The following is a 14126-nucleotide window of genomic DNA, read 5'->3' as shown; positions in this document are numbered from 1 at the left end:
TAGAAATCATCACTCGATGCTTCTTCAGTTCTCAGTGCTTCTTCCATTCCCGTGATCCCACTTTCTCCTGTCAGATCCCCTGCTGGACGTGGGCTAATGGAATTTGCTAGGGCACCAGACATCCCCATGTTGTGTCTGCACCGGACACAAAACAAGAGGCTCCTTCTCCTCCTGCTTTGTGCTTTGAGGACCCAACCTATCAGTGCAGCCTGGCACAAAGCAGCAAACACTCAACTTGAAATGATGGGAATTCATTCCCCTTGTTCATCATTCCCACAACTGTCAGATCACCTAAAACCATTCTTCCTGGTCCCACCCCTATTAACTACAAAGCCTAAAAATGGAGAAACAAGGCCGAGCGGAGACGAAGCTCAGAACGAAGGCAGAACAACGCAGTGCTTCACTTCCAGCTACAGACACAAGGACCCAAGCTTGGCTGATGAAAACTTCCAAACATTTTATTTAGGAACGGTTCTGCCCATGTGCTTTTTTTCTCCTCCCCCCCCCCCCCCCTTAATGGATGGGATTATGAAATTTACTGGTATTCTGAAAGCGCCTATCGTGATCCACAGCACCTGGGTGCTTTATAAAAACGCTGTCTGGCGTAACAGAGAAGAGCCATCACTCAAGAACCTAGCGCTCTGCTGCTGCTTATTTCTCCTGTCGGGGTCCATCGACCAACAGAGGAGGAGGGAAAAGCAACCGAGGAGCTCCAGGAAAGATCACCTTCAAGATCAGAGATAAAACGAACACCGAGAGACCCAACTTCCCATGAAATCAAGCAGCTATCTCTACAGCCACCCGTGAAGCTCGAGCTCCCCAAGGAAAACCTTGCAGGAACAGGTTTTAGACTGTATTTAGTCACCTCACAAGGCATGTGTCAACGAAGAACAATCCTATCGGCCCCGAGCACCAACTCTGGTTACACTCCAACACAAGGGGGGTAACTGTTAACGTTTGGGAAGGCAGTTGCCATCCTTACCGATAAGGAAAGAGGCTCTCTTGTGTGATTTCTGAATGTTACCATTATAAACAACAAAGAAACTTCTCTTTATGTAACTACGTATGCTCCTCAGCATGGGCTTGGAGCTGGCAGGCAAGGAGAAGCCCCCTGGCTGTTTTTCCATACGCTTTGTGTAGGCAGCCTCACCTTGCTGTTGTAGTTTTGCCTCGTTTCCCCATCGTACCCACATTTCTGGAACAAAAGAACAGATCTATGCCAAATAACGGGGCGGGGTAAGAACTAAGTGATGTCTATGCCCTGGTCCTCGGTAAGTGAATGCGTACCGGCCCCCAACACTGGTCACAAAGCACGCTCCAACTTCTCCAAGCAGAATGGAATTTTTCTGTGCTCCAAATTATTTTCAGCTATTTATAGTGTACGTAAGTTTCTGAGTAGATTGCTTGTCTTTAATTCACCAGGAGAGAATGTAAGTGCACAGACATATACACAGAACACAGGGAAGAAGATGGTAAAGCTTCCCTCTGTTGGTTTCAGGTGCAGATACTTATGTCCTAGAACCTCTTGGAGCTTTTCCTTCAATACAGAATAAAACCTCTGTTCCTCAGAGGGGTCCTGGTTAACTTTTGAATCCAAAGATGCCCTTTATGTATCCTGTGAGGCCACTCTTGGCCTTCTGCTCCACCTTGTCCTCCAGAGGTGGGAAAGCAACATGATTAAGGGCCAGGTCAAAGAACAAGGGTTTGCATGGGATGGGCTGGAAGCCCGGAGGGAAGTGCACGAGGCTGACTTGCTTGCTGACGAGAGAAGGATCCAGACAGAAGGTCTCAAACCGTTCTGAGAGTGGCTGAAAGAGAGCAATGCAAAAAGGCAAGTTAAACACACGGCAAATCACAGCCGACAAACCCATCAGGAAAAGGGGAATTAACAGCACTGAGGTGACAAAAGCTGAAAATCCCACGTGTGACACCTTGGGCCCCTTGGGAATGCTTTGATCCCCTCTCAAAGCCCTGCTGCAGCCTTTCTCTACATAACCCCCTCAAACACGGGGAGAAAAGTAACCAAACAACAATAAAAAATGGCACGTAGGAAGCTGCAAGTAGAGCCGAGCTCCAACCCGAGGAACTCCACCCTGTGAGCCACCTTCAGCACTCACAGAAGGAAAACAAGGCTTCTAAAATCTCTCACCTACACTAGTCATGACAGAACTCCAATTAACCTGACATTTCTTGAGCTGTAAGAGGCACTCAGGTAACAGGTTTAAAGCAATATTCATTAAAGGACACTTCTTTAATTTGACAAAAGTCTTAGCTCCTACCTTGCCGTCCTTGACCTGAGATGGAGATTCAGTCTCATGATTATCATTTGCATCTGCAAAATTAAAGAAAAGGTGCTAAGAATAATAGACTAGATCTTGGTGCAAGGGAAGAGTCAGCTGTTCCCTATGCTGAGCGATGAACCTCGCTTTCTGGGATGTGTAAAACAAGACTTGCAGTAGAGGCAACCTGCTTTCTAGACAAAGAGAACTGCATACATTTACTAACAGTCACCACAGCTCTCCAGTGATGGAGAGCTTCTCCAGTGCACGGCTGTAGAAGCTCCTGAAAGAAGCATCAATTTGAGTTAAGCACGGAGATGATGAGAAGACAACACCAAGGCAATAAAAGATAAGGCAATCTGTCATTTATCTTTTTCCAGCAGCACGCCCTGCAAAACCAGCAGCCCAAGAAGTCACAAAGTTCATCCATCCCCCTAAAGCTCCCCTAACCCGGTCCACACTGATAAAGAGCAGAACACTTCTCTCCCCCTTTTAAGCAATTTTCCCAGATAGGCAAATATAAGGTGAGTAAGGTCAATGAGAGCTTGCACTACTGCCAGGGAAGTGGTACACAGTGAATCCAATTTGTTTGCAGGAGGAAAATTAAACACTAAGCAAAGTATTCTGAGCAGGTTACCAAAACAGATGCATGTCCTGAGGAAGCGCATTTGCAACTCTAGGCAGGGAGCAAGACGCCAAGTGTCTAGTCAATGGTTGCCTAGCTGCACTACAAACAGACTGAAAAAGCTAGAACTGGAAAGAAACAATTTTCAGGAGCCTCCGTAAGTCAGAGTTTATGCAGAAAAACATTTGGAACTTCAGAAATGAAATAAAAGAAGTGAAATAGCTGCAGGGGCATTATTCAAGAGAAGTTATAACTCTAGTATAATTCTGGAACTCACCTAATATAGCTGCTGCTTGCAAGGAGTATTTCTCTGCGTTGACTTGAGTGATCAGATCCTGAACATCAGGCAGCTCCTAGGGCATTAAAGGAAATGATGTGAAGGCCTGAATTATGCCAGACTTCAAGAGTTAGGGCAAAAGCAAAATCTGACAAGGAACTAAAAAATTAAGTGGTAAAACCAATAAGCTGCTCCAGAAAAGGACAAGCTCCAGGACAGCCCTCAAGGCCCTACAGAAGTAGTATGACAGAAAACATGGAAAAGTGCTATGGAGCTCTTACAGCAAGGCCACCTCTCCTCCAAAGCATGCAGCCCGTCCAAACATCTCCACATCGCTAGAAAGTCTCTAGTACAGGTCAAGAAGTCACACTCGTATTATTATTTTTGCTGCTTTAAGATCAGCTTTGCATTTTAATGGCCTGCTGTCTAATTGGCAATAAATACTGAGCCAAGGCTTTCTCGTTAACTTCAGCTGCACTCTGCGCCCAGGATGGGGTTCCTACCTTCAAGCTGTTTGTAAAAGCTCCAGCTCCTGACTGAACTTCGCCGGCGTATTTCAGCACTCTTTCATATAAAACAAGAGCTTCACTCCACTTCTTGACCAGCACATAGGACTGGGCAATGAAGAAACACCTGCAATAGTAAACAGTAGATCCCTGACGCAACCGTATTTGTTATTCACACCTTTTACAACTCAAATCACTGGTAACAGAGCACACTGAGCATGTCTGGCCAGCTTCCCTTTAGCAAGCACTGTTCACAAAAGGGCAGAGGAAACTACATCAGAGCCCTGTAATGTGCAAAAAGCCCTGGGATAACAACCTCTGAATATGTAAGGCCTGCTAGAGGACACCTGGCTGTTTCTCACTCACCTGTAAGCTTTGTACACAAGTGTCTTCAATCCAATCTCTTTCTGGAAATTCTTGTCCTCTTCCAGGCCAGGAAGCTGTGTCAGTTCCACAAGGTTCTGTGCCAAACAGAGTAACAAATTCAGGCGTTGTTTTCCTCTGGAACCTGGAAAGCTGCCCCTTTTAATAGTCAACAGTCCACTCCCATGAAAATAGTTTCCAGTTTTCTAATTATCAGTATGCTAATCAAGCGAAGGACACTCACTGAAACTTGTACAAGTTTGCCCTCAGGACAGATCTCCTGACACAAATAGGAATTAGGACAAAGACTCCTAAGATTTCACATGAAGTAATTCTTTCCTAAGACAGCTCCTTTCCCATTCATAACTGCTCGAGCCACAGGCTCCCACAGTAATTGAAAATGTATGTGAGAAATCGAGAAACTGCTTATGAAGAACAAGTACTGGGCTTTTTTAGCTGCTACTTCCTCCAGCCAGCAGAAGCTAAGGCAGCTACTGGGTGCTGTAAAAACTAGTCAGAAAAATGACTGATAAACAGCATTGGAGTATAAATCCAAGGGAGCCCGTTCTACCTTTACCTGTAAAATGATATCATAAAGACGGATCAGGTCCTGAGGCCGTGGTGTACGCTTGCCATCCTCCTCTGATCGCTGCTGCTGCAGCAGTGCCTTCTGCAGAGACTTGGCCATGCTCTCATTGCGCTTGATGGCGGTCGACAACTTGATGTAAGTCAAATAACTGCACAGATATCTCATTAGCAGACTGTCAGAACTACTCAGGCATTACTCTGCTCTGAAAAGACTCCTCCCTCCCATCCAAGCTGATACTAGGTAGGAACAAAAAGATCTGAAAGGTCAACACCAAAGTCTTTAGTGAAATATTTTCAAAGCCACATGAATCAGATCCTTATCTGCACAGTCATCCTTTGAGACCTGAGAGGTCCGAGACAAAAAACTCATAAAACAAAACAAACAGAACTAAAACGTTGACACAAGAGGGTGATTTCTTCACGCTAGTGCAGGCAGCAATGTTTGCCCATTACCTGTGTAAGTACTGTATGTTGGACACCTTCCCAGAATCACCTTCCAGAGAGTGCTCCCGTTGCTTCTGTGGAAATCGAGGACAAAATACTGCGTGACTTAACGTACACAGGCTGCTGGCAGAAGAAAACATCAGAAACAACTCCAGGGTCACGTAAATCACAAAGCTGTGGTCACCTTTGGGCTTCTACATTGTCACTCACTCTTACCAGCGCTGAATATCATCAGATCAGAGGTGGTAAACTATTTTGGAAACTTTTATTAAAGAAAACCAAAAGAAACTTCCTTGCTGTTAAGCAAGGACAGACAATAATGAATCGGTCCCAAAGCAAAGCTATATTTAAAAGGTACATTAGAAAAGTTAAAAGTAGAACCACTGATGTTTGGTGTTTACCTGGTCTGGTTTCAGGTCTTCCCGAACAGCCTGAATGGCATCTCTGCACTCACTGAGTAAAGACTCAAACAAACGTTCCCTTGTCTCCTCATTTTCTGCCTAAGAGAAAAGCAAAATCAAGACACCCATCAGACATTTCAATATTCTGCATCCCATAATCCTGGCGTTAACAGAAGAGATTAAACCAAGTTTCTTCCAGATTATGGCTTTAACACCCACGGGTGGACAGAACTCTGATCTGTGTGCGTCTGCAATGCACTTCAGGGGACCAGCTGCCAGGAACTGGGACAAAAAACTGAATGGAATGTGGTCAGTGCTGAGAACTCTGCAGCACTGCAGGCCCAGCACAAGCAGCTCTGCTCACCTCCTGGGGCAGCTGCTGCCATCCCAGCAGCCCACAGCTGCTCTGAGAACTGCTGAGGTTGGGCTGCGCTGTGGGAAAGGCCCAACAACAGAAGAAGAGCTGAGCATTACTGACCTGGCAAGCCACCAATGCAGATTGCTCTTGTGATGCTGATTTAGCTTTTCTCTTGTGGTAAGAACACGTAGATGATTATCTTTTCTACACTCCCACTTGAGAGATGCTCAGTGGCAGTAATTAGTTTGTTTGAAGCATTTTTTTTTTAAGCAATCCTGTATTTCAGTAGCATGAGTGAATGAGTCATTAGCTGTTTTCTGCTGTCACTACAAATTTGATCAAAACATGAAGCAGTTTTTGGCCTCCTGGCCCCAAAAAAACAAATTGGAAAACAACTTTGGAAAAAAAAAACCAATAACAAACCAAGTTGAAGCCTGACCTTTGCCTTATGGACTGGGATACCCAACTAAAGAATGCACCCAAGACCACTCTTCCTGATTTGGTAAAATGAAACTGCCCAGAAAACAAACCCCAACCTCAGCAATTGAAGGAATGGTGCAAAATGGAGCAAAATTTAACACAACAAACTTGAAATTGTCATAAAAAAAGAACAAATAAAAATAAAAACTACTGCCTTAAAACATCCTCGTTTGTGTTACCTCCAGAAGAGCTCCCCAGCCCCTTCTTTTCAGAGCTTTGGTTTCTGTGAAAAACTGCTGAGCTTTTCCATTCAAAGCCTCTCCTCTTGTAAGGTTTCCAAACCCAGGAAGGAATGTTATTTCTCCTGCCTCACAAAGCCTCAAGTATCTTGACCTAAAATGAAGGTGTGGGGGGTTTGGGGGGCTTTGTGTTGTTTTTTTTTTTTTGTGTGTGTATGTCTGTGTGTGTTTTTGCTGCCGGAATTTTTAAGGTGGGATCAACTACAGAGGATAACCAGAGACAAGTCTGGCAGCATTCTCAGCCTCACCCAGCAGAATGCAGCCATTTCACTGTACGCACAAAAATGAAAACAGACACGGCGAGATCATCAGTCAAGCACAAACAGGGAGAGGGCTGGGCAGCGAAACGAAGGCACTCGTTTCTAAGCAAAAATTCCTAAGGTTAAGCAGATTGTGCGTGTAAACACGTTCACGCTCTGATTTGCAAGACAGCAGACCGGAAAACTGAGAAACAAGTGCACCTGCTTAGGTAGAACCAATGTGGCCCTTGAAGTCATGCATTCAAGTCTACAAGAAGGATGAGAGAAACGATTCTAAGCTTGGATTTCTATTTCAGTTCGGCTTGCTTGTTGTTTCTCCAGTTGCCAACTGAAGCCTACGAATCTCCACCTTTACTCAAAGCTTGTTTACATTTGTGCTTGTTTCTACACAAACCCTGAAGAATACTGTTGATACGTGAGGCTTTCTGCTAGTCCTCTCAGCTGAAAGGTGCCAAAGATCCCAGCAATCACAATTTATTTCCACCACAGCTGACCCACTGACTGCAGAACAGCCAAGCTCTAGCCCTCTGCTAATGCAAATACTGATGCTGTGTTCAGCCCTCACCACGACCAGTTGCGATGACACAACTCCTGTTTAGGTTCCAAGGACCATAAAGCAAGACTCAAAATTCCAGATCACTGCTCTGCCACGGCCTTATGGAACAAAGAGGGCAACTTCATTCTGAAAAGACCCCTCTGCTGCTCTCACAGGATGGAAATTAAATGAGGGAACACTGAACTCTAAGCTGCACTTCCACCTGCTGGTCACACCAACGTACAACCTACTAAAAAACAATTCAGCAACACCAGATTCACTCTAGTCTGGCAAAACCACTTAACACTAATGTTTCCTACCCAACCTTACCCTACTTATCCTATTAGGCTGTCTTCTTAATACTATCTCCTGTTCCTGTCCTGCCTTATACTTAGTTCTAAGATTTTATCATTTAAATTGGTATTTATCCTCACTTTTCTCCTGTTGATGAGCAGTTTTTGATGCTCCAGAAAGCCCATCATCAGTGGCAACAGCTACTGAAGACCTTTGCACTGCCTGTTCCAGGATGCTGCCTGCAGAATACACCACCTGGGCACCGCAGAAAAATCCTGGCTGCAGTACTAAAAGCATGCACACTGTGTGCCACTGGAAGAGTCACATGTGAGATGAATTTACTTCCTGACATTTACCAATCATCTTCCTGCCTTGGAAGATTTGCATAAATGAACAAGATAGCGTTCTAAACCTCACAGCAGCTACTTCATCTGGCAGAACTGCTGTTCATTGCTGGAAAGAGGTGATCTTTACAGAGGTGATCTTTTCTTCTGCTTGCTCTTCAGTGGGAGCAGCTGAGCAATGTACTTCTCCATTTTTAATTTTAGCCTTTTGACCACAAGTTTGAGAAAAGATTATTTGAAAGCTTTTAGCCCAGGCATCAAGCTTTAACTCACAGGGTGAAGGAAAGAGGCACTTAGAACAGACACTGGAGATGGCTCCTGAGTTACCTGGACAATAGCGGCTTCGTTGTCTGCCAGACCCAGTAAGAAGATCCTCACTTTGTCTATCTTCACAGGAACGGTTCTTCCTCTCCACTCCACTTCACTCATTGTGGCTGCCTGCTTTGCTCGAGTTTGAGTAATCAGCGCCTGCGGAGAATGGACTGAAATTATGAGTCCAAACTTAAAGAATCCAAACTTGAAGAATCCATGATCAACTACACTGAAATCAAAAGGTTTCTTCCCCCTCCACCCCCAAGAGCGTGGCTTCCCACAGGTGAGCTTACTCATGCTCTTCTGATATGTACTGGCTCTTGAATGCTGTGCTGCAGCAATATTTATGCTCAAAGAAGTGATATTTGCACGCTTCGGGTTCAAATACTCAGTAAGTTACCTCCAGCTTTTCTGCAAGAAGACCTTCAGTGCCACCAGACCTCAGCCTCATCTGCATCAGCTCATTCATAGCCGACTGGTCACCTGAGAGAATTAACAGATCAAGATTGCATGTCATCTGAATTCAGAAATCATTTTAATAAAGGAAAGATAACCACTACACTTTACACTGGAGAACTGCACATTTGTGGGCAAGAAGGATACATGTATAATTTTATTCTGACTTCATATGCAAACTACTGCAAATTAATATTTTTTCTTTAAAAAAAAAAAAGAACAGTTGCAAAATTAACATATTTCTCCATGGCTAGACTGACCTAGAACAAACTATCAAGGGCTTGCTCCTATGTCACTGAGACCAGTATTTAAATGTCAAGGTGATAGTCCTTTTTCATGAGCAAGTCTGTTTGTGTTTGGGGATGATGCACCCCACTTTCCTTACCAATATTATAGGCACAGTAACGAATGTTGGGAGAGATCTCCTCCACACGCTGGTTGTACAGCACAGCTTGCTCTTCTGTAAAAGCATTGGCCAGCTTTTCATAGATGGTCCTACCAGAAAGAACACACATTAACACTGCAACAAGTGTTTTGTGAGATGCCACCTTAAAGAGCTTACGCTCGTAATGTGGAGCATGCTACTTCTCCATTGGTACCTCCTGGTTAAGTGCAGTTACCCACACAACTCACAGCTATCACACAGGCACACATCAACCCACCAGGCTTGCCCCATGCTATTTACTAAGCGAAGCTGGTGAAGTGAGGGAACTCACTTGCATTTGTTGAAAGCCTCCATTGCTGCCTTCCACTCCTGGTGTTCAAAACGAAGCATCCCTGTGAGGTAAGCCATGTATGCCTGCAGACAACACAAGGGTAAGCAAGTTAATCTTCCCAAGACCGATAGCCTAGTCTGCATGACCTTTAGCATAAAGGCTGCTGTGACATCTAGACTAAGTCTTGCCCTTTTTGCCTGGTCTTCCCACAGAAACAAATTGATTTACATTACATGTTACTGCCTAAGGAAGGGTTTTTTGTCGTTTTGTTAAAACTGACATTTCTAAGGAGATGGAAGAAAACATGTTTCTTGCTTGTTACATAATCAACACGGCCCTCAAATGCCACAAGACATTTTTTTCAACAGCAAACCCCAAAACAACCATTTAGCAGAGTACCACTGCAACCCTTGTTCACAGAGTCTAGGCTCACAACACAGCTGCTTTCTGTGTTCCAGGAACTGGAGCCATGAGGTTTACATTCCTGGTGTCTACTCTGGGACATCAAAGAAGCAGATAACGGTTAAGTACAGTTTATGGGGCTGCGTTGTATCAACTTATTCCCTACCAATTCTTTTTTACTTTTGCTTTTTAAAGTGAAGACAATCACTCAATACACATAAACTTCAACCAGTAGGTCCTCAGCCTGGCTGGTGTCAGTGCTGTTTCTGCAGTACTAGAAGCTGCAATAAGCACGGAATCCAAGCATGGAGACATCATCCAATTCAAGAAACAGCCAATTTTGATCATCTACTGCTAGGTGAGAATAATCTCTTCACCTAAAGAGATTATTAAAGAGAGTTCCTTCTTTGGCTTCCGCTTTAAACCAAGGCCAAAGTACTGGTGAATACCTGAGCTTCCAGCTTTGTTTTGGCATCCACTCGGTTGCTCTCACACAGTCTCTCCAGCTCCTCAGCGTGCTTCACAGCCTTGCGCAGGCGAGACAGCAAGTGGAATCGTTTGCGAGGCTCCGTGTTTGCTTCCTGCTTCAGCTGCATGGCGTAGCTCCAAGCTCTCTCTGCATCCATCAGAATCAGCAGCAAATACCTGCAGATCGAGGAAGATTAACGAGAAAATGATGGTGTTTAAGCAAGCACTACCACATCACTGCTAGGTCTTTTCCACGTGACCCGTGAAGTTTGCCAGCAGAACTTTAGCTTGGCTAATAAGATGCATAGATTTTTTATTTCTTAAGTTTATAAGAACATAAACTCCTATTATCCTTATCTCTTCTTCTGCATTTCTCATTACACAAGTGTAATTACTCGAATGAGGAAGAGATTTTCGATACAATTCTGTAGCACCACAAACACTGCTAAGAAAAGGATTTCAGGCTGCTTTTCAAACAGGCTCAAAATGGGTAAACACACCTGTGATCCCCACTATTCATGCCATAACGTATCTGACTCAACATCACCAACAAAAGGCAACACAGCACACATTTCAAGTGTTTCTAAAAGCTGGGAAATGAGCCCAAGCCCCTGGCTATTCTCACATATCAAACAAGCATTCTGCCAGATTTTGAAAGTCTACAAAGAACTTGCAAGCCGGTGTTTCTGTTCAAAGGGAACAGATTATATCCCCAGTCACATTCTTGCTGGCTGCAGCACTGAGTTATCAGCATTCATACATCTCCTTTGCTGCATGTTTCAATAACCATTTCCTCTTTAATACCCAGGTAATCTTTACTGACTATGAAAAGAACCCATTTCAATGACTGTAAGGTAAAAAAGGGACCGACTATTGCTGCTCCTTCCCCCGCTTATTCACAAGATGAAAGCAGTACAGGAGCAGATCCCTTCCCCTGTGCAGCAGCCTGAACTTTCATCTTTTATTAATATCAACAGCAGAAACGTCTTCAGAGAAATACATCTAAGTATACTGCACAGAACCATTTTCCACTATGCGCACACGAAAATAAATTACTAGAAAGAAAGCAACCATGCACTAACACATGACTCCATCCAGCAGCCGTACCTGTTGTCTGAGAGAATCTCTTCTGTCACCTTCTTCCCAGTGAACTTGTGCCTGTTCCCCATCTTGAAGTTGAGAGTTTTCCGGAGCCGCCTCAGCCTACGGGAGCAATAACCCCTAAGGAAAAGAAGAGGATAGTCAGTCTGGCCACAAGACAGCTGTGCATGTGTTTGCTGATCTCTCCAATCAGAAAAGGAAAGCCACCAGTAAAGGCTGTGACAGGCAGTGTTTTAACAACTAAGAACTGTGTACGTGGCATAAGGTGAGAGGTACTGAAGTAATGACCCGTAAACCAGGGGTTAATAAACAGAATAAAAAGGCAGGAAGACATGCAATAAGTCTTGATCTTGAAAAATCAGAATAACATTCTTCCTACTGTCTAACTTCTTTATGCTCATTCATTGAAAACTCAGTTCTGTACGAGCACAGTGAGGTGTTAATAAGCTCTTTAAAGGTAACTCTAAAACAAGAGGCAATTTATATACTTCTCAGTGGGACAGTCATAACACATTAGGCTTAATTACAAAAAAAACCACGAAGCAGCTTGTCAAGAGGTATTACCTTGGCAGACTGATCTCACTGACTGCTACAACAGGTTTCCATTTGAAATGTTATTGTGCCAATAAAGCAAACCAAGTCACAGCAGCTGTGTGACAGACAGCAACTCCAAGACATCCACACAGCTTACTGACCTGTACCTCTGGAAGTCCCCATGTCGTAAACCATGCTGCTGCTGGGATTCCTTCACAATCTGAAGGACTGGCGTTTGTGTTAAGGCAGATGGACAGTACAGCGTGCCATCAGTTCTACATTCTATCCCAAAATAACAAAAGAAACTCTACCAGTTCCATTCAGCAAGTACTCTCTCAACAGAGATCGGTAAAGAGCACCCAAAAGCTTCCCAAAGACCCACAGTTGTAAGAAGTGACTGAAAGATCCATCTCCACTGCTCATCTGGAGCTTTATGTCTATCATCACAGCCAGGACTAACACATATCACAAGCATCCCCTCCTACAGAGGACCACAAGAGTCCTGTTGCTGGCCTACCTTGTTCCCAGCTAAAAAGACTAACCAGACTAACTTGGCTAATATATCTGACTGCCCTAGCTACACTGCACCACCTCCCGTGTTCTCTGTGACACAGTTACACTGACATAACTGGAGTAAGGCAGCCTTCCTGCCCTTAAACATCCCACCTCCCAGGAAAAGGAGACATGTACTGCACAACGCTGAGCAGAATCACTGCTGCCTGTAAGAAAGTCTCTATTGTTTAAGCACTGAAAGCCTGCATTACAAAACAAGTCAGACTGCAATGCCTAGGAGGGCACACATTCCTCACTCCTGCTGTCTGCCTAAGATTTAGCACTAGATATTAGGAAGAAATTCTTTACCGTGAGGGTGGTGAGACATTGGAACAGATTGCTCAGAGAGATTGTGAAGGTTCCCTCCTTGGAAGCATTCAAGACCAGGCTGGATGGGGCTGTGAGCAATCTGGTCTAGAGCGAGGTATCCCTGTGGATAGCAGGGGGGTTGGAACTAGATGACCTTAAAGGTCCCCCCCTCCAACCCAAACCATGCTAGAATTCTATGAATATTTTTTTCAAACCGTTTTCTTAGCCTGCACCATTACTTGCTGAAGCCGTATCCTCTATTTGATTCACGTTTGCTCTCTTAGGTTTTATCCCTGACAGTACCAGAGAGGCCGTGAATGCCCCATCCCTGGAGGTACTCAGGGCCAGGCTGGATAGGGCCCTCAGCAACCTGATCTAGAGGTCGGCCACCCTCCCTTCTTACACAAGAAGGGCTGGAACTAAATGATCTCTGAGGTCCCTTCCAACCCAAGCCACTCTATGATCCTAGCGTGGCAGCGGCTAGGCCTGCCTCCTGCTCTGCAGCCACACACGTCCTAACATCTGCCACATGCTGACCTGAAACCCGCAGCCTTGTTTCACGTGGATCACCCAGAAGGTAAAACTCAGCCCGACCACAGCTGTGCAGTCGGTCTGCTTTCACACACACACAGAGCCAAGGGCTTTCCATGCCACATCACGCCTCAGAAACACTAAATTCGGAGAAGCCAGTGTGCCCTGTCAGCACACCCATCTGATTTATCCACTACCAGCCCCTTCGAGCATTAATGTCACTACTGCACGAGCACTGCCGGCCTCCTCTTATCCTCAGCACGCAGCCTGGCGCTGAGCCCTCCTCGCAAGGCTGACACGTGCCTGGGAAGGAGCAGCGAACAGCACAAAGCCACCGTTCAGAGGGCCAAAATCAAACCCCCACACAGCGGGACAGGGCAGGACTTAGCCCAGGCCGCGCAACCTCGCTCCCTTCAGCCGCATCTCCCTGTGAGGAGCGGCCCGGCCCGGCCCTCCCGCCCGGCGCCGCCACGTCCGCACCACCTCGCAGGGCCGGGCCTGCCGCGTCCCGCCGCATCCCCCGCCTCCCCACGCCGCTCCGCAGGATGCTCTCCAAGCCCAGGCTGTCTCCGAGGCCGCCGGCTCGCGTCGCCGCCGGCCGCTCGTTCTCCTTGTTCTCGTCCCCCCCGCCGCGGCCGCCGTGCCGCTCCGCCGCCATCTTGCCGCGGGCCGCGCTCCCCGCGGTGCATTGTGGGCCGGGGCAGCGGAGCCGCGCGCAGACGCTGTGGCCAGAGCGGCCGCCAACGCGGGGG

General features: G+C 45.8%; 1 protein-coding gene across 1 annotated transcript; it reads right to left on the bottom strand.

The window, feature by feature from the left end:
- On the bottom strand, positions 500 to 14076 carry SRP68 (signal recognition particle 68). Its single transcript, XM_021414874.1, has 16 exons — positions 13924 to 14076; positions 12144 to 12210; positions 11455 to 11568; positions 10329 to 10524; positions 9478 to 9560; positions 9147 to 9256; positions 8706 to 8788; positions 8321 to 8461; positions 5484 to 5582; positions 5092 to 5156; positions 4628 to 4787; positions 4054 to 4148; positions 3685 to 3814; positions 3182 to 3257; positions 2280 to 2332; positions 500 to 1808 (listed from the first exon to the last, which is right to left on the bottom strand). Exons 1-16 carry the CDS (start codon positions 14030 to 14032, stop codon positions 1581 to 1583), a joined length of 1809 nt encoding a protein of 602 aa, XP_021270549.1. The 5' UTR covers positions 14033 to 14076; the 3' UTR covers positions 500 to 1580.

The sequence above is a fragment of the Numida meleagris genome, chromosome 17 (assembly GCF_002078875.1).
Source record: "Numida meleagris isolate 19003 breed g44 Domestic line chromosome 17, NumMel1.0, whole genome shotgun sequence".
Taxonomy (NCBI): domain Eukaryota; kingdom Metazoa; phylum Chordata; class Aves; order Galliformes; family Numididae; genus Numida; species Numida meleagris.
Note: the sequence above shows the minus strand (reverse complement) of the source record. Positions and strands in the feature narration are given on the sequence as shown.